This window comes from Eleutherodactylus coqui, chromosome 12, assembly GCF_035609145.1.
Source record: "Eleutherodactylus coqui strain aEleCoq1 chromosome 12, aEleCoq1.hap1, whole genome shotgun sequence".
In the NCBI taxonomy this organism is placed as follows: Eukaryota; Metazoa; Chordata; class Amphibia; order Anura; family Eleutherodactylidae; genus Eleutherodactylus; species Eleutherodactylus coqui.
The window spans coordinates 93,357,913-93,384,481 of record NC_089848.1 but is presented as its reverse complement, the minus strand read 5'-3'; the positions used below and the strand labels follow the sequence as shown (position 1 = coordinate 93,384,481).

The 26,569-nt window shown below is 41.9% G+C and overlaps 1 protein-coding gene across 5 annotated transcripts in view; it reads right to left on the bottom strand.

Annotated features, from left to right (window-relative positions):
* CDK14 (cyclin dependent kinase 14) overlaps positions 1–26,569 on the bottom strand; it is a 509,998-nt gene that overhangs the window by 97,529 nt on the left and 385,900 nt on the right. For all 5 annotated transcript variants that reach the window (XM_066584666.1, XM_066584664.1, XM_066584665.1 and 2 more), the window contains 2 exons: positions 17,024–17,163; positions 4,593–4,736 (listed from right to left, as the gene is read on the bottom strand). In XM_066584666.1, the coding sequence (XP_066440763.1) occupies positions 4,621–4,736; positions 17,024–17,163 (256 nt within the window). In that variant the 3' untranslated portion in view covers positions 4,593–4,620. The remainder of the gene's footprint in view (positions 1–4,592; positions 4,737–17,023; positions 17,164–26,569) is intronic.

The window sequence follows — 26,569 nt, the reverse complement described above, 5'->3', positions numbered from 1 at the left end:
GGCCCCAATGCAAAATCTGTAATGGGGCCCAAACTATAATGCTGTAGTCATAGTATTGGGCTCCCTATATGGAGAAGAGAGGCCTTATGGGCCCCCTAAAGCTACTGGGCCCGGGTTCAACTGCATCCCTTGCATCCCCTATAGGTACGCCCCTGCGTGCGGTGAAGAATGGCTGAAGCGGTGGTCAGCCGTCCTCCTCCCCCCCCCCCCTAATATTTTATTAACCCTTTCTAGCCTGCTGCAAAGGAATGTCCAAAGAGTGGGGCTAAGTTACCAGCCAGGACATCAATCGATTATGGGCTGTCAAAACGAGGCCCAGATCCAGCCCGAGAGCCGGTTTCTGTTAAACCCAGTTTAGTGAGGGAAGCAGGTGTTAGTCAGGTATGTATAAAAGAGAAGCTGACGTGTGAGCTGTCCCTTTGGGGTTTTCATTTCCCTCAGAGTTTAAAGGAGAAAATATACAGAGAGGTGAATTTCTGGAACTGCTGTCCCTATTGCCGTCGGCAAAAGAGTTTGCAACAAAGTCCGATATAAAGGTCAATGACAAGGAGGACGAGCGTAGAAGAGCGCCTGTGAATTCTTTTAATAATTGGCTGCAAGACTTGTATATTTTCTGCCGTTTTGTCAGAATGTTCACAAGTCAGTGCTTTGGGGTTATATATACATATCAACATCATTTTAGAAGCTCACTGTAATTTTGGCGCTGTTTCTTGGTATTCGTATGACAAAATGTTTCGTCAAAAATTAGCAGTTTACCCTAACGTTAAATGAGGTGTCAGACGTCAGCCTCTGGTTGAACATAATGCTCCCGTAAAGCTCCCTCAAAGGCAAACGTCTCAGTCTTCTGTAACTACTATGCCTGGCTTTCGTAAAGGTGTCTGCTTCGCCTTTAATGAGGGCCAATGTAAGTGGTTACAGCATTGTAGATAGTACCATGAATGTTCCTTTTGTGGTGGGCCGCATACCATGTTGCAGTGTTTTAGAAGAGCCACTCAGTATTACTTCATCCCTCTGGTAAAGACTTTTTACCCAAAAGCCTTGATACCGGTGACGCTTCCAAGAATGCTTCCCTGGCTAGAAGTTTATCAAGACCGTCTGAAGGTCTGGCTAATTAGTTCAGGTTTTCAGTAAAGGTTTAGGTTGTTCATGGGTTAAAAATTCTAAGTCTGTGAATATTTATCACGATGTTGTTAGAAATAAAATTAAAAAGATGTGGCTGAGGGCTGAGTTGCTGCCCTTCTGATAGTCCCCCTTTTGCCAATTTTAGAGTATCTCCACTAGGCATTGTTCCAAAAAAGGATCCGAATAGTTTTCATATTAGTCATCACTTATTATGGCGCTCAGGTCAGAATGCCTTATCAGCCACAGCCGATATCAAATCTGCTTTTCGCCTTTGTGTGTCCCTCTGTGTGTCCCTCTGGCTATAATGCTTGGTTTGAAGGGAAGTTTTACTTTGATATGTGCCTCCCTATGGGATTTTCTTTATCCTGTTTTTACTTTGAGGCCTTGTCTTTTCTAGAGTGGGGTGTGACACGTGAATTTCCATCAGTTGGCATCATGCACCATTTCGACAATTTTTTGTTTATTGGTTGCCCAGATACTGCTGAGTGTAAAATTGCAAAAGTTTTTGGTACATGAAAAAAAACAGTTTTCCCATGCGCTGGTTTGGCTTTTTTAGGCATTACTATTGATAGTCGTACTATGGAATTTCTTTCACTAAAAAACAAATTACAACGACTACGTAATCTTTTGAGTACGGCGCTATGTAGTAAAAGTACGTTAAAAGAACTAAAATCTCTCTTAGGGCAATTGGTCTCGCTGCCAACTTGGACTTCAGTGAAGAAGCAATACAAACGATTGGGTGATGGGATTTTTACTAGAGATGAGCGAACGTACCCTTTTCGAGTAATTACTCGATCGAGCACCGCGATTTTCGAGTACTTCCGTACTCGGGTGAAAAGATTCGGGGGGCGGCGTGGCGGAGTGGGGGGGAGGTAGCAGCGGGGAACAGGGGGGAGCCCTCTCTCTCTCCCTCTCCCCCCCCACTCCCCGCTGCAACCCCCCACTCACCCACGGCGCCCCCCGAATCTTTTCACCCGAGTACGGAAGTACTCGAAAATCGCGGCGCTCAGGCGAAAAAGGGGCGTGGCCGAGTAGGTTCGCTCATCTCTGGATTCTACCGACTTTAGGCTGTATCTTCGGCCAATTTTGATAATTGTTTAATGGTTTTTCCTTCCTTAGGTGTTGCAGAGCGATATATTTGGATAGTCGATCACTCCTTTGTTTTTTTTAGGCCCAGATGAGGGCTTTGGAGAGCAGTTACACTATGGAGTAGGTTATGAGTTGAGATTAAAAGTAAGAGGAGGATATAGCCGGATCCAGACATTTTAATTTCGCACGCTGGTGGGAATGAGATTGGCAATGTTAATACCTTATATTTCATTTTGGAAATGAAAAGAGAGTTAACAAATCTTAAGGCTGTTTTTCCACAAGTTGTACTTTGTTTTTCTGAAATTGCCCCCAAGACCAGTCTGGTCCTTTCCCAACTTCTATCTCATTGAGAAGATAAGGAAATGATTAAACAGGAAGATTGAACTGTTGTGAGTTTCAGAAATTTGCTTTTGACCCAAAGCAACCATAAAGGATCGAACTGGCAGCTTTGGATTTTATTGACAAAGTACAAATCTAATCCTTCATGTAAGACGATTACACAAATTTCAACAGTTAGTCAAGAAACAAGATAGAGAAGCTTCTATTGAAAGGGGATTGGCAGCAGGAATCATGATTGTGTGAACCCGAAGAGTAGGGATGTGTAGGTGGTGTGTGTGTGGGGGAGAGGGGGCATTTTGAACTTTGCTATAGAGCCATCTCTACAACCCTAATCTGTAACATAGTGAGGTTTTCTCTGGCACCTTGGCCAGGTTCTAGATAGCTACCACCAAATCATTCAGGTCTTGATAAATCCATAATAAACAGTGCCCCCCCAAAGAAATCTGAAAATGACCGTGCTTCTAAGACTTCACTTATGATAACTGCCTCCACTTTCTGGGACTGTAAAGAAGAGCTACCGTACCATTGTTCTCCATATTACCTCATATGGGTCTACCTAGTCTGTCCCTCGACCATTCAGAGTCCACCCCCATCTCCATGTTTAAAGACAGATGTAATTTAACTGTTGAGATTGGATACCTTTCCCAAGATCTCCACAATAAATTTCAAAAATATTAAGGATTGACGGGCATTAAGGAGCTGCACAACTACTGCATCTAAAACCACTGCAAAAAAGTGCATTAATATACACGGCTGTCTTCAGTTTGCAAAAATTAACAGTGCTGTTTTATCTTAGAAAGGAAAATCCAGCCCGAATGATGCTATGATACGTCATGGATGCTTATGAGAAGACCACATTGATGAAGTCTATAATTTGTGAGCATCACTGATTTCCACCACTTCAAGCATTCATGACTCTTCGGCGCTGCTCAGAAGTTTCTGTTACATGAGATTCGCTGGGACCCTCATCCATTGAAAGAATAGGGGTCCCATGAATCCTCAAGCAAAATGGTCTACGGTGGTAGAGAAATAGGGAAAACACAGAGCTCATGCATATAGCAGTATGGCAGTTCAGTACCAACTAGTAACTCTTATACACCCATATAAGTCTAAGCACCCTTACGGTATTTTTGTATGCTTCCAATTTCATACAGACGCAAACCAAAGCTTTATCTATGGATTCTTTTGGAAGAAATCTCCCAGGTAAAAACATGGCATGCTCCATTAAATGTTTGGAAGTATTCTCCCAAATATTCTCTCTGTACATACGGCACCCAAGAAAACCTGTATGGCAGCACACTAGGGAGCTGCACAACCTCCACACACTACTGTACAGCCTCTATTAGTCCTTAAAGTCTATTGAAATACTGCAAACAGCCGAACCACAGGCAAAAATATCAATAGTCGGAATAACCCTTCAATTCTACAAACATATTTCATCCACGTGCCCCAATATAGTGAATGTGGCTCTGTTGTCCAATCAGGGTTCCAAACTACACCTGAAAAACATGTACACTCTCCAATTATGCCCGTTAACTCATTTTCGCTTCTGTCCCCTGGTTCCGTCTTTGGCTACCATCTGTATTTCTGAAAATGGCATCCAGGTGGAAATCTGGACGGAATCATAGGTTTTCATTACTGAAACAGAAACCAATAAGGTCTCCATTTGAACAGGATTCGACTAGTTTCAGGTAGTTACGCCAGATAAATTAGCATAGATGACTATGCTATTCTGTCTGCCGGAAATAAGTAGAACCCCGTTCAAAATGGAGACCTTACTGGTTTCTGTTGAGTAATAGAAGGCTAAGGTTCTACCCAGGTCTCCATCTGATCCGTTTTAAGAGATCCAGATAGTAACCTGTGGCAGAATCCAGAGTCGGAGGCTGAAACGGGATTTGAAAAGGCGCTTACATTGGTAATTTCCCGCCCACACCATATTCCACACTGAGTAACCATAAACACACCTTTATTGTATTTGTAATTCATAGTCAGGGAACCATACACATTTTATCTGATTCTAGAACATTCTACCCTGCACCCACCTAAATCCTGCCCCATGCCGTGAGATCATCAGTGCTTGCTGTTTGAGAGACTTTTACTGAAGCTATTGTTTTTTCCAAACATCCGCATGCTGTCTCCAGCTTCTGGCTGTAACTTCACATTCGGTACAGTAAAAATGGAAGACACTGTAAGAAAAAAAATATCACGTTAAAGCAGTTCATAAAATAGGATCATGAAAAACAGAACAATGTTGGATGGAGAGGTTGTGCAACACGTGAAAGTTACACTATTATAAGACAGAAAAACGAATCTTTAAAAACATAGAAACTGATTTAAAAAAAAAATCAGCAATAATAATTAGTCCTCATGTGTAATTAGTCCTCGTGTGTAATTAGCCCTAATGTGTAGACCTCTTTTGTTAAAGGGTTTGTCTGATTTGAAAAAAGACATTTTAAAATTCTCTATTACGGCATTTTGATGTAATACTTAATTTTCCCTGTGGGGGTGCTGCAGGAGAATTAAACACTTGCTGCCAAGTTCTCCTGCAGATAATTGCTGGGGATTTCAGCAGTGGGAAAACTTGTGATCAGTTTATTTTGGATGGACCTGTTTAACGAAAAGGGACTATCAAAAAAGAAAACCACTACAAGCTGTTAAAAATTAAGACACTTCCTATCTTTATTGGTTTCCCAGTTTGTGGGAAAACCGAGTGAAAACCTCTATAGTTTTCATCAGAAACATTATTGACACTAAATTAGCCTAATAATACATATTTAAAGCAACCCTCAAGTTTTGCTACACAATTCTATCCGGGGATTGGAGGGTGAAGGGGTATCTAACCTGTACTTTATCTTCTCTTCCCAACCCTTTGTTCTGCTGAATCCAGTTCAGTTTTTCAGGTGGCCAAAATGGCTACCTTAAAGACTACCAGAGCATCTATAGTGCATTTGCAGCTTTAAGACTACCAATGCACTGTAGCTGCCCAGTGATTGGCCGGTGCTGCTCACATGATCAGTGCTGGTCAATCACAGAGCGCTATACAGCATCTATTAGATCGCAAGAAAATGCGACAGCTATCGTGGACACCCGAAAGTGTAATATAAAAATTCTCACATACTCCCCCCTCTGCCGCCACTCTGGTCCTCCTGTCAGTCTGTTCACTTTGGTTGCTTAATCACATGAACGCTGCGGCCAATAGGAAGCTCCAAAGTGGGAAGGCAGTAGTGACATCCCATAAACCAGACAGGTCTTTTCCATTAGAAGCCCATTATGCAGGTTTATGAGATGTCACGGGTTGGATGCCATGGTGCCGCAGAGCTAAAACAGCGTTCCAGGGCCTTGGTAAGCACATTGCTAAAATACAGTTTTGGGCACGGGGGCCCAAACTATATTAAAACAAAATAAGTCGGATAACCCCTTTGAAGGAGGAATGATTAGATACTTTTCAATTTTTTTTATGCATTTCCTAAATTCAGTGTTCCTTCACAAAAATCTTGATCGCAACCTCAGTGGATTGTCTCTTAACTATACCTAATCAACTTAAAGAAGACCTGTCACCTAAACCGGAGGATCCTTTTCTTCTACAACTCAACGCCTCCCTCCCGCCATAAAAGAAAAAAAAAAAAGAAACTAAAGTTTAACTCATTAGGACCCATTAAAAATATAAAGAGTCTGATGCCATGAATCCTCTGACTTTCAGAAAAAGTTTATTTAATGCTTATCGATCTGTTTTTTTAATCAGAATGTGAGATCTTGCGATAACTTGCATTCCAAGACTCTCTGATGCCGTGGGGACTGCTGGGAAGATGAAACCTGGAAGTGGCTGACTTCCTTGGAAAAGTCAGAGGATTCGTTAAGCAGTGTGGGCCTTTTTCTCTTAGGAGTCCTAATGGAGTAAAGCTTTTTTTTTTGGGGGGGGGGGGGGGGGTATTGAGTTGCAGATGGAAAAATGATATTCTAGTGTAGGTGATAGGCCATCTTAAAGGGCTAATATTTTTGCTCCATGTGGAATCGAAGGAAGATTCGCCATATTATTCCTTCCCACCAAGTGCCTCGGGACCTGATTTTCCTTCATGTCACTGGTTCCTAGTGGGATGATGGGGTGCATTCCTATGACTAGACGTTCAACCCACCAAATGCCTTCCTCTTCTGTATTGTGACAAGCAGCACAATGTATTTGCAGACACACGATGGAAACGCCACCGATACTACATACTTCCAAGCCAGACGTATCTTTGTTTTTCGAACATTCAAAGCCGAGCTCTCTGCCTACGTAACCGGACTTTCTCTTGCAACTGGATTTGTGTTTCATAATGATTATCTTCCAGACGCAGAAACCATATTTCTCTAACTTAAAAATTTCACTGGAGGCATTTAACGAAAACCTTCCTTTAAAATATAATGATTTTTCATCTTTATTCTACCCCCCTTCAAAAGGTTTCACTGCTCCGATGTTTAACGTTATGCAAAGACGTGTTTCTGCCAGTGAATATCTCCTTATGGTTATGCTTCTGTAAATTACCTGCTGTGAGCTGATAAAAGGATTAATGCTGCCAAAATTCTTAATCTGTGAAATTACAAATTAAATTCTCATATTAAAAATACCACCCTGAGGTATTTTTTGTGGTTTTAATTCCCCTCTGGTGTTCTGCATACATTGTGCTTGTTAATGACTACGACAAGTCTTCTCTGCTGGCAGGCTGCTGCGGAGCGATAGTGTGTTGGCATTTACTTTGCTGATAGAGCCTGGATTTAACCACTGGCTGATAAACTAAGTGGCAACTGGGTAATAACTCAATATTAAGTGAAAAGTGCTACTACAGAATACAGAATTTAGAGCCTATCAAAATCCTAGCTGTGCTTAATCATTCATTCAGATCGGATTGAGATGTCATAAATGGAGAATGATCATAGAGAAGGTCGGATTCAGTGTTGGGGGGAGAGGAAAAAAAGGATGAATTCATTTTGCTGGAAAATTTGTATTCCGTCCCAATGACTGTTCTCATAAGCCATGGTGATTCTAAGGGCAAATGACCCCATAAATATTATCAATGTGCGGTAGTGGAGGTTGATGGAATGGGTTGACCATATCTTGTCTACACAAAGATTATGTTTTCAGCCTATTCACCAAGAAACACTCTAATTCTGTCAAGACGTAATCTATCTGAAAGCATCGATGGCTCTACCTCCTGTAGTGGTCTTTGCACAAAGACATTTGACAAGATTAGGCTATTTGACACAACATGGAAGCCATTTGTAAAATTGTATGAAACATACTTAAAGCAGATCTGTTAGTAGGCTATGCTGCCCTATGACCGCTCTCCTACCGTATTAGCCAAAACGGACCAAAAAGAATGTTGTGCCATTAGGCTACTAGGATAAGCAACTTATACACTGGACTCAGTCATCAGTCCTTTTATTGATACTATTTTAAAAATCTAAACTCTGAGCCTATACAAAAAATGATTATTGATACCCATGTAGGGGATTACTTTATCTGTTATAAGCCAAGAACAGCAAACCATAATTGCCAAAACGAAAGAGGAAAGTCCATGCTCGGGTCCGCGTTATTCGAGTCGAGCTTTTCGTAAAATTCGAGAGCTCTACTTGAGTAACGAACCCCATTGACTACAATGGGAGACTCCAGCATTTTTGTATCTGGGTGCCGAGCTTTTTTTTTTCTCTCTCTCACTGCGGCGGGGAGGAGCCAAAACAGGCACGTCACAGCGAGGAGGAGCCAAAAACTGGAGCAGGGTCGAACACGACTTGATGCTCATTCGAGTAACGAGCACCATCGAGTACGCTAATACTCGAACGAGTATCAAGCTCGGCAGAGTACGTTCGCTCAACTCTAGTGGCCAACATGAAACTTGACAGCTGAGCCATCAGCCAGTTGCTTCACCACTGGCCCTTTGGACCAGAAAGGAAGAGAAGGAACAAACCTTCTCTCCGGTCTGAAAGGCCACCAGAAAGGCTGTCTACGAGTTGTATGTAGATCAGGAATGGTAGCAGGGTTGAATGAATCCAAGTGCTCAATAGACATAAGACCGCATTTGCAGTGGAAAATCTGCAACGAATATACAGCAAATCCGGCGTGGAAAATTCGTATGTAAATGGTGTAAATTTTGCAGTGGATTTCGTTGTACATTTGCCACAGGTTTCAACCCTTGTACAAGATTTCAAAGGTTGAAATCCGCAGTCAGAATCCACAGCATTAAAAGTTATGGTGGCGATTTAGAGATCATTAGCATTTTTCAAATATGCCGCAGAATCTTTGCGAAAATTTTCTACTCCATGTTGATGAAATTTTTGAAAGCTCCTCCATATGACATCCTAATAACTCCAAGCAATAGTCAGATGCTCAACAGCATGGCTACTGTTCAGTCTATATAGAATTAGCACAGGACTGCACATGAGCGATGAGCTGCTGATAGTGATGAAACTCTATGGGGGACAAACAGCCATATGAGTAATCAATCGCCCCCCCCCCCATTGATCGAATAGGCCAATACTATGCAACTCCATGACAAGAAAAGGATTTGACATAAATGGTCTTTACTGAGCTGTTACTTGGCGTATGCAACTGATGGAGTCATGCAGGGCACGTCACCTGTCATTACTGAAGGGGCACCAATGGCCATGATGTTATGGGCACTGGAAGTTTACACGCCTGACCCCATACTTGGTGTCTAGACCTATGGAAAGGCAACTGTACATGATGCAACTTCATTGCTCAGCTTATTGATTTGCACATATATTTGGAGACTTCATGGCAATGTTATCAGGGCACTGTGACTGTATTATTTGGGCACTGTGACTGTATTATTTGGGCACTATATGGTCACCACGGGGGCATTAATCGAAGGTACTGCATCGGATATATAGATGATTCTCATCTTGTTTGGAACAGTGTATTGACAGATGGGACAGGAGGGAAACTCTGGTCCCACAATGTCTGGTCTAAATTAAATCCAATGCTCCACAGTGAAGACGTCATACCAATAGTTATATATGATAATGGTGATGGGGATGCTTTGTTAACTTGGGACCTGGAAAACAGAGACCAGACGTGTGACACGTACAGAGAGGGGAACATGATTCGGAGCGGAAGGGGCATCACACAGAAATATGACTGCAATTCTATTACACGCTATCCTGTGTCTGAAGGTTGGCTTTGAGGATGATATCTGGTTGTCTGTCTGGAAGCTGCAGAATAATTAGGTTATGCAGCAAGACAATGATCTAATATGCAAAAGCTATTCTACATGTGAATGTTGGAGGAGAAAGGAAGTGTATGTGCACATGGGCAACAATCTCAATGGGTAAAAGCCAATGAGGAGTTTAAGGGAATCAGAGACAGAAGTCCATGTATTATAGCTGTGGATGTTTGACACGGATGATATGCACATTTGCTGCAGATTCCAATTATATTGCAGGTTGGATTTGGAATCCACATAAAACATTGATTTCACCTTTTTTCTGCCACCGGGATTTCTAAATTCACAGCAGAAAAAAACTGTGCCATATGATCCATGAGCTGGACTCCCATAAAGAACAATGGGACGCAGATTTTGGTGCAAATTACATTTGAATCCACATGAAAAAAACTAATTGAGAACAAGGATTAAAGACTGCCACATATAAAACATCTATTTGGCATGTGGTTGCTCTAAAGCAAATCTCACAACTGCTGCTAGCGGAGGGGCAGCTTAGGCAAGATGGTCACCCCCATAATCATGTATAGAACACAGAATCTACAGTCATAAAATAAAAACAGATTAGAAAATGAGAAGAGGGAGGGATGAAGAAAAGAAGGAATGAAGGAAGAAAAGGGAGGAAGGAAGGGAAGGAAGAGAGGGAAGGAAGAGAGGGAAGGAAGAGAGGGAAGGAAGAGAGGGAAGGAAGAGAGGGAAGGAAGAGAGGGAAGGAAGAGAGGGAAGGAAGAGAGGGAAGGAAGAGAGGGAAGGAAGAGAGGGAAGGAAGAGAGGGAAGGAAGAGAGGGAAGGAAGAGAGGGAAGGAAGAGAGGGAAGGAAGAGAGGGAAGGAAGAGAGGGAAGGAAGAGAGGGAAGGAAGCAAGGGAAGGAAGAGAGGGAAGGAAGCAAGGAAGGAAGAGAGGGAAGGAAGCAAGGAAGGAAGAGAGGGAAGGAAGAGAGGGAAGGAAGCAAGGAAGGAAGAGAGGGAAGGAAGAGAGGGAAGGAAGCAAGGAAGGAAGAGAGGGAAGGAAGAGAGGGAAGGAAGCAAGGGAAGGAAGAGAGGGAAGGAAGCAAGGGAAGGAAGAGAGGGAAGGAAGCAAGGAAGGAAGAGAGGGAAGGAAGCAAGGAAGGAAGAGAGGGAAGGAAGCAAGGAAGGAAGAGAGGGAAGGAAGCAAGGAAGGAAGAGAGGGAAGGAAGCAAGGAAGGAAGAGAGGGAAGGAAGCAAGGAAGGAAGAGAGGGAAGGAAGCAAGGAAGGAAGAGAGGGAAGGAAGCAAGGAGGGAAGAGAGGGAAGGAAGCAAGGAAGGAAGAGAGGGAAGGAAGCAAGGAAGGAAGAGAGGGAAGGAAGCAAGGAAGGAAGAGAGGGAAGGAAGCAAGGAAGGAAGAGAGGGAAGGAAGCAAGGAAGGAAGTGAGGGAAGGAAGCAAGGAAGGAAGTGAGGGAAGGAAGCAAGGAAGGAAGAGAGGGAAGGAAGCAAGGAAGGAAGAGAGGGAAGGAAGCAAGGAAGGAAGAGAGGGAAGGAAGCAAGGAAGGAAGAGAGGGAAGGAAGCAAGGAAGGAAGAGAGGGAAGGAAGCAAGGAAGGAAGAGAGAGAAGGAAGCAAGGAAGGAAGAGAGAGAAGGAAGCAAGGAAGGAAGAGAGAGAAGGAAGCAAGGAAGGAAGAGAGAGAAGGAAGCAAGGAAGGAAGAGAGGGAAGGAAGCAAGGAAGGAAGAGAGGGAAGGAAGCAAGGAAGGAAGAGAGGGAAGGAAGCAAGGAAGCAAGAGAGGGAAGGAAGCAAGGAAGCAAGAGAGGGAAGGAAGCAAGGAAGCAAGAGAGGGAAGGAAGCAAGGAAGCAAGAGAGGGAAGGAAGCAAGGAAGCAAGAGAGGGAAGGAAGCAAGGAAGCAAGAGAGGGAAGGAAGCAAGGAAGCAAGAGAGGGAAGGAAGCAAGGAAGCAAGAGAGGGAAGGAAGCAAGGAAGCAAGAGAGGGAAGGAAGCAAGGAAGCAAGAGAGGGAAGGAAGCAAGGAAGCAAGAGAGGGAAGGAAGCAAGGAAGCAAGAGAGGGAAGGAAGCAAGGAAGCAAGAGAGGGAAGGAAGCAAGGAAGGAAGCGAGGGAAGGAAGCAAGAGAGGGAAGGAAGCGAGGGAAGGAAGCAAGAGAGGGAAGGAAGCAAGGAACGAAGAGAGGGAAGGAAGCAAGGAAGGAAAGGTAGGAAAGGAAGGAAAGAATAAACGGGAGGGAGGGAAGGCAAGACAGGAGGGAAGGAAAGGGAGGAAGGGAGAGAAGGAAGGGAGAGAAGGAAGGGAGAGAAGGAAGGGAGAGAAGGAAGGGAGAGAAGGAAGGGAGAGAAGGAAGGGAGAGAAGGAAGGGAGAGAAGGAAGGGAGAGAAGGAAGGGAGAGAAGGAAGGGAGAGAAGGAAGGGAGAGAAGGAAGGGAGAGAAGGAAGGGAGAGAAGGAAGGGAGAGAAGGAAGGGAGAGAAGGAAGGGAGAGAAGGAAGGGAGAGAAGGAAGGGAGAGAAGGAAGGGAGAGAAGGAAGGGAGAGAAGGAAGGGAGAGAAGGAAGAAATAAAGGAAGGGAAATGAAGGAAGGAAAGGACAAGAAAATAAACAAAAGGAAGGGAGGAAGGGGAAAAAAGGAAAGCAGTAAAGAAGGAAAGGGAAGGAAAGGGAGGAAGGGAGAGAAGGAAGAAAAGGAAGGTAGGAAGGGATAAAGGAAGGGAAATGAAGGAAGGAAAGGACAAGAAAATAAACAAAAGGAAGGGAGGAAGGGGAAAAAAGGAAAGCAGTAAAGAAGGAAAGGGAAGGAAAGGGAGGAAGGGAGAGAAGGAAGGGAGAGAAGGAAGGGAGAGAAGGAAGGGAGAGAAGGAAGGGAGAGAAGGAAGGGAGAGAAGGAAGGGAGAGAAGGAAGGGAGAGAAGGAAGGGAGAGAAGGAAGGGAGAGAAGGAAGGGAGAGAAGGAAGGGAGAGAAGGAAGGGAGAGAAGGAAGGGAGAGAAGGAAGGGAGAGAAGGAAGGGAGAGAAGGAAGGGAGAGAAGGAAGGGAGAGAAGGAAGGGAGAGAAGGAAGAAAAGGAAGGTAGGAAGGGATAAAGGAAGGGAAATGAAGGAAGGAAAGGACAAGAAAATAAACAAAAGGAAGGGAGGAAGGGGAAAAAAAGGAAAGCAGTAAAGAAGGAAAGGGAAGGAAAGGAGGGAAGTAAAAAAAAAATATAGGTGATATATACTATTTAAACTTTGATGGAACCCCGGGCGGGGGGGGGGGGGGGGGGTGGACACAATGTAAATGTTCTTTTTGTATATTGCAGAGTAGAAATTTAAACAAAAAGGAGAACACTATTAAGGAGAGAACGTAAGATACAATTATAAAAAATTAATGATGAGAATGGGTAATTTTATAGGGGAAATAGTTTATTTAAGGCAGTTGGATAGACCAGGATGCATTCTTATGATATCAGATTCAGGGAGTTACTGCAACAAACTCCCATTTTTGTTTTTTTCCTATCTTGTTTTATCCTGTTGCTAGGCAGCTGTTTATTATAGAGATATGTTCCAAGTAGGGAGAAGATGTTGAAAATTCTAAAGAGCTAAAAAGAAACATTTGAAATATCTTTACATTTTCTGGATGTCACACTGTGTTAAATCAAGAGGGATATGATTCTTCATTGAAAATTCAAAGAATGTGAAATGCTTGATACTTCTTTCTATATTTGTGTTTTCCGTTGCTTCGGGGATGATGTACAAGACTTTCCATTTACTTCTGAATAATCACAGTTTTCGCTTTTTCTAAATTGTTTTTTTTGATGATATATTCTTCATGCGAGAAAGAGACCAGTAATGGAAAAAGTTTTTTTTCTGTCACATTATGAAGAACTTGCATTTTCAAACAAGTCAAATCATAAGTATGTCTTCATCGTTAATGGGAAATGGAGGGAAAAAGAAGAAATACTTGTCACCTATATAAAATGGATGCAAGTCAAGGTGTAGGAAGTATTCCTTATCCATTACAATGCTGGCCAGTACATCTGAAATCCACAAGACCAAGGGGGCTCAACCTTTTCTGGTCCAAGGGCCACACTGATTGTATCACTCCAAAGGGCCTCAATAAAATGTATAGGGATATTTCCATCTAAGACATTTATAGAACTTTCTATGATTCAAAATGTTTTTTCTTAAGGTTGCAAATCCAGTAAACATCAATGTACAACGCAGGTATGTCATGTACAGCATTAATCTAACCAAGCTACTGCGTCCATGCAGTAACATTAACAGTAGTCAGCATGTTGGACTTCCTGTGGTTCTATGCTACCAACGGCTTGGTATGATGACTCTAACAACCATACTGAAAATTAAGGGTCAGGGGGATAGGGAGAAGGAGTATAGAATTTTTGTAAGCAGGTTTAACCCTTTCCAATCCACTGTCTGACCTGTGAAGACATTATGATTTAAGGCTGTACAGTTCCGATGTTGGTAGACATCCGTCGGGGTTCTCTTACTGTATATTGCCAGCCTCTCTGCTGTCGGAGCCTACCCAACGTGTCACCTCATGCAGTACTGGCTTAAGCCAGCATATAGCTCCGTTGTATAATGGCAGAAAAAGAGTAAGCCCCCCTAGGAAAACGAGGATACAGGTTGGACTGGAAAGCGTTAAAAAGTGGGGGCACTCCAGGTATAGCTGGAAATATAAAGATCTCAGATAAAGGACTCACCAGGTATGGTGGTAATATTCAAATGGGACACACAACCCCATCTAAGTTCTGCAGTCTCTTTAGCCCCTTAATGCCACAGGACGTAAGTTTACATTCTGGCAGGGTGGTAGTTAACACAACAGGATGTTAACTCAAGTCCTGTAGATGGCACGAGCTCAGAAGTGAGCCCGCACCACGCCGATGCGGGAGCAAGCTGTGACAGCTCGCCTTTCCTGGTTCAAATACTCTACAGGGACATAAGAAAAACATAATAGTGTAAAAAATACACACAAAAAAACCCTTTTGTGCACTTTCTTGCTTGTATTTTTTTTTTTTTTAAACACCACATATTTGGTATCATTATATCCATAATGAACTATACAATAAATAAAACGCACGATTTCAGTTCGCCATGCAGAAAACAAGTCCTCATATGGCCGTCTTGGCGGAAAAATTTAAAAAAAGTTATGCCTTTTGAAACATGGAGATAATAAAACCCCCAAAATGGTTGCATCCTTATATGCAAAATAGGCTGTGTCCTTAAGGGGTTAAAGGGAATCTGACAGCTGGAACATTCTGTCCAAACTAAAGGCATCGTGCCATAGAGTAGGAGGAGGTGAGCAGACTGATGTATAGTTTTATGGGGAAAGATTAATAAAACATGTGATGAACAGTCCTGTGGGCGGTCCTATTAGCGATAGGCAGCTGTGAATGACTGTACATACAGGGAAGGCTGCCAGTCAGTGATAGGACCGCCCATTGGACTGTTCATCTCAGGATGAGCAAAGGTTTAAATGAACAAAAAACAAGTTACACTGAATCTTTTCCAATAAAACTAAATACTAATCTACTCTGTAAGTAAGCGCTGTGATTGGATTGAGCACCAGAGAATCATAGCCGGCGCTCGATAAAACATTCACAGCCATTCAGTGACGTCATCAACTGAATGGCTGTGAATGATCGAGTGCCGGCTGTGATTGGCTGGCGCTCAATCCAATCACAGCGCTTACCTACACAGCGCTGACGGCGGGGGAATTCAAAACTGAGCAGGGAGATGACGGCGGGAGGGATTCTCAAGCAGCTTGCCGCACCGCAGGGAAGACCATCGCGCCGGGGACACAGACACCGGCTGGGAGGTGAGTATTGTGTTTTGTTTTTTTTAACCTCACTCGAGTATAAGCCAAGGGGGCTTTTTCAGAATAAAAAAAGGCGCTACAAAACTAGGCTTATACTTGAGTATATATGGTATATATTTTCTCTACTCTGTCTACTGCCCCACCTACGCACTCCGCTAATTATCACCAAGTTCTCTATAATCTGAATCTGTCTCTCCTATCCCCAAGATATTTCCCGAGCAGAATCAGTTCTCTGGACAAAGCTCTTATTTATCCGTCAAAGTAGCTATCTGAGGGCTTGTTTTTAAAGGGACAAATTGTATTAAATTTCTAAGTGGAATGAAATGGAATTAAAAAATCGATTCAGGCCTCTTATGGGGTGTTTCGTTTTTATGATGTACAAACTAATGCAAAAATGACATTATAACTTTATTTTATGGGTCAGTACAATTACCACAATACTAAATTTATATAGTTTTTTTTGCTATACTGCTTTTAAAAACTGAAACATCTTTTAAAAAAAATTAAATGTCCTGCTTCCATCTTCTGACATAGATAACTTTTTCCATCCATATAGTTGTATAAGTCCCTTTTTCCGGGACATCCTGCAGTTTCTATTAACCCTTTCCAATCCACTGTCTGCGACATTCTGCTTGAAGGCTGTACAGCTCCGATGTCGGAAGACATCTGGCAGGGTACTTTTACTGTAGATTACTGGCCGCTCTGTTGTGGGGGACCTCTCCAGCATGTCCCATACTGCAGTGCTGGCTCTAGCCAGCAGATGGCACCATTGTATAATGGCAGAAAGAGAAAGCCCCCTAGGAAACCCTGAATCCAAAATTGGATTGCAAAGGGTTAATACCATTATGGAGTTCATGTGATTTTATCGCTTCTTATTAAAAAAAAGTTTCTTGGATATGGGCTGACCAAAAAAAGTGCAATTCTGGCATTGTACGGTCTTTTTTCTGATACAGTTCACAGTGCGGGCTACACTTTAGTAGATCAGACATTATCGGACACAATGATACCAAATATGTTTTTGTTTTTGCTTTGATCTTTCGTTATAAATATGGGAGAGGGCTTTTTGGAAAATGTTATTAACTTTTATTTTTACCAATAATTAATAAAACTTTTTTTTTACTCATTTCTACATAGTTATTTTCTCCCTGTAGAGGACTTGAACTTGTGATCAATTAATTAACTCATACAGTATATACCGCGGTCTGACAGGCAGTCTATCAATATGCACCACAGGCACACCTTGATAAGCAATCAGTCATGGCAGCCCTAGGGACCTTCAGAAGCCCCCGGGTGTTATGACAACCGAAAAGCATTTCAATGTGTAGGAGGCGGGGCGTTTGAGACCCCCGAACACCGATAGTGGCAGTTAAATGCCGCTGTCAGAACTATCAGACAGCATTTAACATAAAAGAATGTTGACACAATATAACGATTATTTCTTCTTTTCAGCACTGTATAACTGAAGTATGGAAGACACCAGTACTCACTATCGCTCAACTCAAAGAGCCGTGGGGGAAGATCGCTGAAGTAGTCATGATTCAAAGCAGTCTGGGCAGATAATCGGTTTTTGGGAAAACACTGGAGCAATTTGGAGGCAAGGTCTTCAGCATGATTCACATAGCTCAACCTTAAAGAGAAAATTGAACAATTAGCAAATAATGCATCAAGTATAAAACACTTACTACTTAGGAGACTTAATCTACTATAAATAAGCCTACATGATTTTTCTTGCACCACACTTTGTCCCCTTTGCTGTAACTTTGGTGTATGATGTTGGTGTCATTAGATGACACACATGCCCACTGGGGCCGTAAAATCATCAAATGTGAGTTTAATGGATTCAGGGACTGTCTGGTGGGGTGAAAGTTACAATGTTAAGTCTATGGGTGGCGCTGCTGTGCTTCAGGCATGCGCTGGAATAAGTGAAGTGTTGCTAAGCAATGCAGTATACACTGCTAAGCTGCACCATACACTGCCCAACCAAGAGCGAGAGACAGCGATAGAGAGATAGAGAGAGTGAGAGAGCGATAGAGACAGAGTGATAGAGAGACAGAGAGAGAGCAATAGAGATACAGAGGGAGCGATAGAGTGAGAGCGATAGAGACAGTGAGAGAAGGAGCGATAGAGAGACAGTGAGAGAACGTTAGAAAGACAGAGAGAGCATTAGAGAGACAGAGTGAGAGAGCAACAGATAGAGAGAGTGAGAGAGCGATAGAGAGCAATAGGGACAGAGTGAGAGAGCAATAGAGAGACAGTGAGAGAAAGAGCAATAGAGAGAGACAGCAATAGAGAGACAGAGTGAGAGAGTGATAGAAACAGAGAGAGCGATAGAGAGACAGTGAGAGAAAGAGTGATAGAGAGACAATGATAGATACAGACAGAGAGAGAGAGAGACAGAGTAAGAAAGCGATAGATAGAGAGATAGTGAGAGAAAGAGTGATAGAGAGACAGCGGTAGAGAGAGACAGACACAGAGAGAGAGCAATAGAGAAAGAGTGAGAAAGCGATAGAGAGACAGAGAGAGCGATAGACAGAAAGAGATAGGGAGACAGACAGAGTGATAGAGGGACAGAGAGAGAGCGATAGAGAGACAGAGTGATAGAGAGACAGAGTGATAGAGAGACAGAGAGAGAGCAATAGACAGACCGATAGAAAGAGCAATAGAGAAACAGACAGAAAGAGAGCAATATAAAATACAGAGAGAAAGTGATAGAGAAACAGAGAGAGCAATAGAGAGACAGACAGAGAACAATAGAGACAGAGACAGCAATAGAAAGACAGAGAGAGAGAGCGATAGAGATAGAGAAACACAGAGAGAGAGCGATAGAAAGAGAAAGAGAAAGAGAGAGATAGCAATAGAGAGACAGAGAGAAACAGGCAGAGAAAGAGTGATAGAAAGAGAGTGATAGAGAGAGTGATAGAGAGCGAAAGTGAAAAACAGAACGAGAGTGATAGACAGACAAAACCAGAGCGATAGACAGAGAGCAATAAAAAAAACAGAGAGAGAGAGAGAGCAATAGAGAGACCCAGAGAAAGCGAGAGGCATAGAGAGATCAATAGAGACAAAAGATGAGAGCAAGAGACAGACAGAGAGCAACAGACAGAGACAGAAAGAGACAGAGTGATATTGAGACCGAGAGACAGACAGACAACGAAAGAGACAAACAGAGGAGAAAGACAGACAAACAGAGGAGAAAGACAGACAAACAGAGGAGAAAGACAGACAGACAGAGGAGAAAGACAGACAGACAGAGGAGAAAGACAGACAGACAGAGGAGAAAGACAGACAGACAGAGGAGAAAGACAGACAGACAGAGGAGAAAGACAGACAGAGGAGAAAGACAGACAGACAGAGGAGAAAGACAGACAGACAGAGGAGAAAGACAGACAGACAGAGGAGAAAGACAGACAGACAGAGGAGAAAGACAGACAGACAGAGGAGAAAGACAGACAGACAGAGGAGAAAGACAGACAGACAGAGGAGAAAGACAGACAGACAGAGAGAAAGACAGACAGACAGAGAGAAAGACAGACAGACAGAGAGAAAGACAGACAGACAGAGAGAAAGACAGACAGACAGACAGACAGAGAGACAGACAGACAGAGAGAAAGACAGACAGACAGAGAGAAAGACAGACAGACAGAGACAGACAGACAGACAGAGAGACAGACAGACAGACAGAGAGACAGAGAGACAGACAGAGAGAAAGACAGACAGACAGAGAGAAAGACAGACAGACAGAGAGAAAGACAGACAGACAGAGAGAAAGACAGACAGACAGAGAGAAAGACAGACAGACAGAGAGAAAGACAGACAGACAGACAGAGAGAAAGACAGACAGACAGAGAGAAAGACAGACAGACAGAGAGAAAGACAGACAAACAGAGAGAAAGACAGACAGACAGAGAGAAAGACAGACAGACAGAGAGAAAGACAGACAGACAGAGAGAAAGACAGACAAACAGAGAGAAAGACAGACAAACAGAGAGAAAGACAGACAAACAGAGAGAAAGACAGACAAACAGAGAGAAAGACAGACAAACAGAGAGAAAGACAGACAAACAGAGAGAAAGACAGACAAACAGAGAGAAAGACAGACAAACAGAGAGAAAGACAGACAAACAGAGAGAAAGACAGACAAACAGAGAGAATGACAGACAAACTGAGAGAATGACAGACAAACTGAGAGAATGACAGACAAACTGAGAGAATGACAGACAAACTGAGAGAATGACAGACAAACTGAGAGAATGACAGACAAACTGAGAGAATGACAGACAAACTGAGAGAATGACAGACAAACAGAGAGAATGACAGACAAACTGAGAGAATGACAGACAAACTGAGAGAATGACAGACAAACTGAGAGAATGACAGACAAACTGAGAGAATGACAGACAAACTGAGAGAATGACAGACAAACTGAGAGAATGACAGACAAACTGAGAGAATGACAGACAAACTGAGAGAATGACAGACAAACTGAGAGAATGACAGACAAACTGAGAGAAAGACAAAGAGAGAGATAGATGGAGAAAAAAGACAGACAAACTGAGAGAAAGACAAACAGAGAGAGACCTGTAGGCTTTTTTATATTAGATAACCACTTAAAATACAAAGTGACGCTCTAAATAATCACCTAACCAAGCAGATTTAGAAGTTCACAACCACCACTTCTGAAACATTTTATGTTCATGTAGTGAACATCGGGTTAATCTAGTTACATTAAAAAAAAGTACATTTTTATTTGAGCAATCATTTAAATAAGACAAATATAATTTGCTACAATTAGAAAAACAATATAATAGAAAATACAAATGAATGCAGGCTCAATCCTTATACTGCAGTCTTTAAGAACCTGGAGCCATGTATTTACCAGACCCGTGCCTTAATGATGGCAGATACAGCATATTCTATTAAATATATACTAAACTCTGCTCCAGTCTACTCTGAAGTAATGTCGTTTCTACCGAAATTGTACAAATTAACAACAATAATCACATTTTTTTTATGCTTTTGCTAATGGCGGGTCAGCATTTGGTCAAGCAGAACTTGAAGTTACAGGCTAATGAGAGACTATAGACTATACAGTACTGGTCTGGTCTAACCATGAGCATTGAACTTCTGAACTCGCAGCTTCTCGCCCTGCTCCTCAGCAAGACTTCATCTAATTATTAGTAAAGGAGCCCTTTAAATAAACAGGGATTTGTCTTGCCTCTGCCCATGTGATTAGTGAATGGGGATTAACCAGGTAAATACATCTCAGTGTCTACATCTCGTATTCTATCATGTGCCTTGGGATCCAATGTCACTTTACAGGCGGCGTCTTGTATATCTTGTATATACTCCAAGTCCAAACCCCCCCCCTCCCCAGCCCAAAACCCCATAAAAAGGTATCTGTATGGCAATTCTTCCAATAGACACTAGTGTCTTTAGGTCCAATGTAAATGTCACCTGGAAAAGTTACCTAATTCTGTATTCTTATTAATCGTGTGCTAAAAGGAGATTATTTAGAACAGCGTAACCTATCCGGACTTCTATACTTGAAAAACAACAAACTAATATGTCTCTAGCAGATCATAATTGGGGTTAATAAATGAAATGTTTTGATGCCAGTGCAAGGATTTGCTGCCCAAGATCCCTACCGATCAGCTGTTTCCTAGACTGTTACTCTTGTGTACTGAGCTGATGTCTGCAGGAAGCAGACAGCTCCGTTCTCACTGCAGTGGCCATGCTTGGTATTGCAGGCCAAGTTCCTACTGAAGTGAATAGGAACCTTGCCTATAATAAGAAGTCTGGCTACTGCAGTGAAAACAGAGCTGTCTGCTTACTTCAGAAATCAGCTCAGTGCACATGTATACTACCTGGCAAACAGCTGATCGGAGGGGTTCCTAGTTGGCAGACCCCTGCCGATCTACTATTGATGGCCTTTGCTAAGGATAGGCTATCAGTAGTTTACAACTAAGCGAACTCTATCAGAAGGGGGTACTCTCTTACAGAATCTTCATCTCATGGCAAGAGCAGAGAGTGGCTGCAAAGTGCATCACTTGCTCTGGAGGACCTGTCCTGCATTACACAGACATCTCACTAATTTGAATGCACACCGTGTAATTCCCCTATGGTGGCGCTGTAGGGAAATTCAACACTTACTGCCGGGGTTCCATACAGAATACATCTGATCACTGGGGTTCACAGCGGGAAGACACTTTGTGATCAGTTTATTGTCAAGTGCCTCTTTTTACAAGTACGAATTGTCCAAAGTAGGGAACACCTTTAAACACATCTGCCGTCAAACAATACTGAATTAATTTGAGGGCAAATATTAATTCTCTGGAAATAATTAGTAATTGAAAATACTTAAATGTCTTTTCTTATCAGCAGATACAGTATCAGCACGTATGCTACCCCATATGTTATCTTAGCAGGGCCACCATATAAAATATCTGAGGTCCATCATTTTTAATGGTTGGACCCTCTAAGTAAGCTTCATCCCACATTTCCTATTCTCTATCTAGGGAGAAGGCAACGGGGAATGATGTCAGCTTTATGACTAATTTCAGTTCACTGTCAATTTGTTAAATCGTTTGTGAATTTTGGAGCATGGATGTATTATCCAGGGCTTTTGACTAGAGTACCACCCATACGGCCCTGATGGCAACCCAATGAGTCCGTGAGGTTCAGTATTGACCCCAATGCTTCTAGCGGAAAACACCTCCATAATATATCAGTCATATGGAAGCTTTGGGGAAAAAAAAATATAGCCAAGATAAAAATTGGACTCCTTTCAGGAGCTTCTTGATGCCATCACACTTCACCCATAATTTGAGATTCTGCTGCCTCCATATTATTTTCTTGATAGAGTACATTTTCCACTTCCCTCCCTGTTTGCTATCGTTGGAGCACCTGGGCAGACCACATCTTTGTGCGGGTCCTCAGAATCCATTAAAGTGGGGATAAGACCAAATTGTAATGGGCCACATCCCTACAAAGTCCCCATAGATTCCTCATGGGGTGCCTACAGGGAACTATATGTCTTTGTGTCCCTAATTTCAAAAGGTGGTGGTGCAAAGAAATAACACTGAAGTTGTATTATTTCGTCTTTGTACTTGACCAACTGCAAACAAGTCCATATTTTATGCGCAATAATTTAATTTAGATATTAATATAAAAAATTAATGAGAAAAAAATTACATTCTGTACCAGGTTTATAATTCATAAAGTAATACTGTGTAGTTCATAAAAAAACAGCATCACAAATGATAACTTCAGATACACCAGCTACATGCCAAAGCTTCCCTAAAAATGAAAGCAACCCAGTGGTCCCAGGAGAAAATTTCCCTAGGTATCTGTTCTGACACTGGCTTGCTTGTTTCTGGGGTTCCATCTTCCAAGATGGCTATGTTCATTCTTACACTATCTGATGCATACTGAGTTGGCCCATTTAGACCCAACAATTCCTGCTCAAAATTCGCTCAAAGCAGTCTTTTTGAGCGATAACCGTTGCATCTCAATGCACGGACATCGTGCAGTTTTTGTGCACGATTCGTTCTTCGCTCAGTTCTAGTTCTAGAATTGAGTGATGAACTCTTATCAGTGGTGCAGGCTGTTATCACAGTCGGCAGCCCTGATAAGATTATTTCAGCTCCTGTCCTGCTGGTAGTTCATAGCGAGCGGGACACTAGCAGTAAGCATGGAGAACAATGCAGCTGTTTGCTTATGCAAAACAGTTGTATTGTTCTCCAGGTGATAGTGGCAGTGTCCCGCTCCGCATGCATAGCTCTTAACCTTTTCCAATCCAACTTTGGATTCAGGGTTTCCTAAAAGGCTTTCTCTTTTTGAGGTTATACAACAGTCCCATCTGCTGGCTACAGCCAGTGTGTGTGCGCCAGAGAGGCTCCAACAGCAGAGTGCCTGGCAATAGATGGTAAGAATACCCTGTCGGATGTCTTCCGACATTGGAGCTGTACAAGCTTCAATCAGAATGTAGGAAGACGTCAGACAGTGGATTGGAGAGGGTTTAGTAGCTACTTAGCTACTATAGACTATGCAAAGATAACCTGTCGTTTAAAGCAATTTTTGAGCAATCATCTATCAGTGTAAATTGGGTCTAAGACATTACACATTGTTCTAATATGCCAGCGCTGCTCATATAAGTAGGGCTGACCAATAAGAGAGCAACATGCTGTGTCTGACTACCTATGCACATCAAGTTGTGATCGGAAGGCCGCAGCCAGAAACATATGGAACGGTGGCAGAGGGTTGAGAAAGCACAGTACCAGGCAGTATAACTCCCTTCTTCCGATCAGATAAAATTTCATATCGGAGCTTGGCTTTAATTAAAAAAAAAAATTTTTTAAATTTAAAAACCCATCAGTATTATTTATGATGATCATATTAATGAGAACACTGCAAAGTAATATGCTCCGTCTGGTCATCGTATCATTCTGTCAGCACTAATGATTTTTGAATATTTTTAATACAATTCCAGCCGCTTAGAGAGGTTTAGTATTAATTACTTACAAGGATCCCTTTATGGACTGACCTTTTTTTTTTTTTATTTACGGTAAAACTAACCCCTGTTTGCCAAGGCCAATATTTGCCAGTTCTGGGGAAAGGTAGTGTGACATTACAGGAGACACATGCTGTCTAGATTCGCTCGCTATCTATTTGTTTAATCAGCCACCGTTTTCGTAATTAAGGGATTAACGTCCCATTTAATCAATAAATTATCTTTTTATGCATTTTTTTGCAGCCTTTTTAGGTATTTTTCTAATTACTTTACATAAATGACGCAAATCTATAAATAGATGTCAAAAGATACAAAAACGTAAGTATAATTCTTACATATATTTTATTTCTCCACTTTGATTTATAAACTTTATACCCAAAACAATCTTCATTTCAGCTGATAGGGGACAGAAATTGTCTATTTTTTTTTTTGTTTCAGCAACATATTTCTGTTTAATTATTTTTTATAAACTTTATATATTTTTTTTGTATTTAGTGAATTCTGTAGCTGCTATATTACTCGGTAGCGGCACAATAGGATTCATAGTGATGTGAAGAATAATCAGCTTTGTACAAATCATGTCTGAGTCTTCCATCAGACAGACACGTTGGGAGTATTGCGCGATGTCTACCTCCGATGGAACGCTCTGATGTACACTGCTATATAGACCTACATTATTCATTGCTTCCCATTGTAAAAAGGCAAACCTATATAGTTCAATGCAAGTTTTTTTTGTGGGATTCTTTTGCATAAAGTAGTCAACTCCACTTTTTTATACACCAAAAAGGGGGGAAAAATACCAACATAAACCAGCCGTAATGGAGCTTTCCCTGCATATATTGGAAACGAAGGGCTTGAACACTTTCAACAATGTATCTGCACCCCAATATATTAAATGGTGACTGCACTTGTAGGCTGCATTCCCACGAACATATATCGGCTCGGTTTTCACGCGGGTTTTTTTGTACAGAAAAATGCCTCAAATCTGCTGGTACACGAGTTTCATGGCCCAATATCTATCGTGCTTGGCTATGCATACGACACCTTACAGAGAGATTGTACCAGAGAAAACTAAAAATTACAGATTCAGACTGCAGAAAAAAATACTAGTGAAAAATGCAGGGAACAGGTCATACGATGGACAGAAATAGTGTTTTTCCTCATACACACACATGGCAGCTTATTTTGAAAGGTCACCCCTGAAAGTCCTCTTTAGGGCACATTCCCACGAGGGAATTTGCGCAGTTAACTTACCTGCACAAAAAAAAACGCGACTATTTTAACCAATGGTTTCCTATGGAAGGAATTTTAGCCACACAAAAAAAATCTCACCTAAATAGATAAGACATCAGGGACTGAAATTCCCTGCTGCGTGAAAAGATAGTTCCTGACCTATATTTGGTGCGCGACACGCAGGAGTGTCCGAAGGCTCCTATGGGAGCTTAAAAAAAAAAGGGAGGTGAGAGGGAGTTTAACCCTTTCCAATCCAATTTGTATCCTGGTTTTCCTAGGGGGCTTACTCTTTTTCTGCTGTTCTACAATGGCGCTATCTGCTGGCTAAAGCCAGTACTGCATGAGGTGACACGTTGGATAGGCTTCGACAGCAGAGAGGCTGACAATATACAGAAAGAGAACCACGACGGACATCTTCCAACATCGGAGATGAACAGCCTTAGATCATAATGTCTTCAGACGCCAGCAGTGGACTGGAAAGGGTTAACTGTGAACCACGCTTGGAAAAGAAGACAGGTGCCTGTAGCTTAGACATTAGAAGTCATTAGGAGGCTTTCTACCAACCGAAAGAATTTCGAACAGCAGCTCCACATCGTGTGAATGAACAGTTTTTACGTGAACGAAGCTCGTGGAAAATCGTCCATTCATGCGATTTTTAGCACAGTTAGCTGCGATTTTTTTCACATGGGTAAAAAAAAAAAATGTGTAAATGTGTCTTTAAGTATATAATGACATCTGCATATGCAAATTTCAAAAATATATATAAAGTAAGAATGAAAAACCTCATTGGAAGTTCCATATAAATGTATAAATTAAGAAAAAACCTCAAGTTCCATATAACAGGCACTATGTGAGCTTAGCCTACACTTCAATGCGGGTAATAAATTCTTAATCTATATCAGTCATATTTTCATTTTTATAAGACAAATTGTACCAAAAAAGCAGCAAAAAAAAAAAAAAAAAATCTGTAGAAATCTGGAGAGAAATTCCAGATCCACAAAATCAAATAAGCATTCAGCCCATCACTCCGAGGTGATTTAAAAGATGTCAAAGACAGGCAAGGCGAGACGGTAATACACCCTATATACTATACGTTTTAATAATGCATAATCCTAGCACAAGCTCTTTAAGGTTTACGTTCTCCATAAACCTATCTGAAAGCTGAAAATATGCGATAGAGTCGCAATATACTTTTTAACAAACCTATCAGATTTTTTCATGTAATGCTTTTCAAAGGCTTAAACTAAACCGAGTGTAGAGAAAATTACCTTTTACAGTACGACGCCTAAGT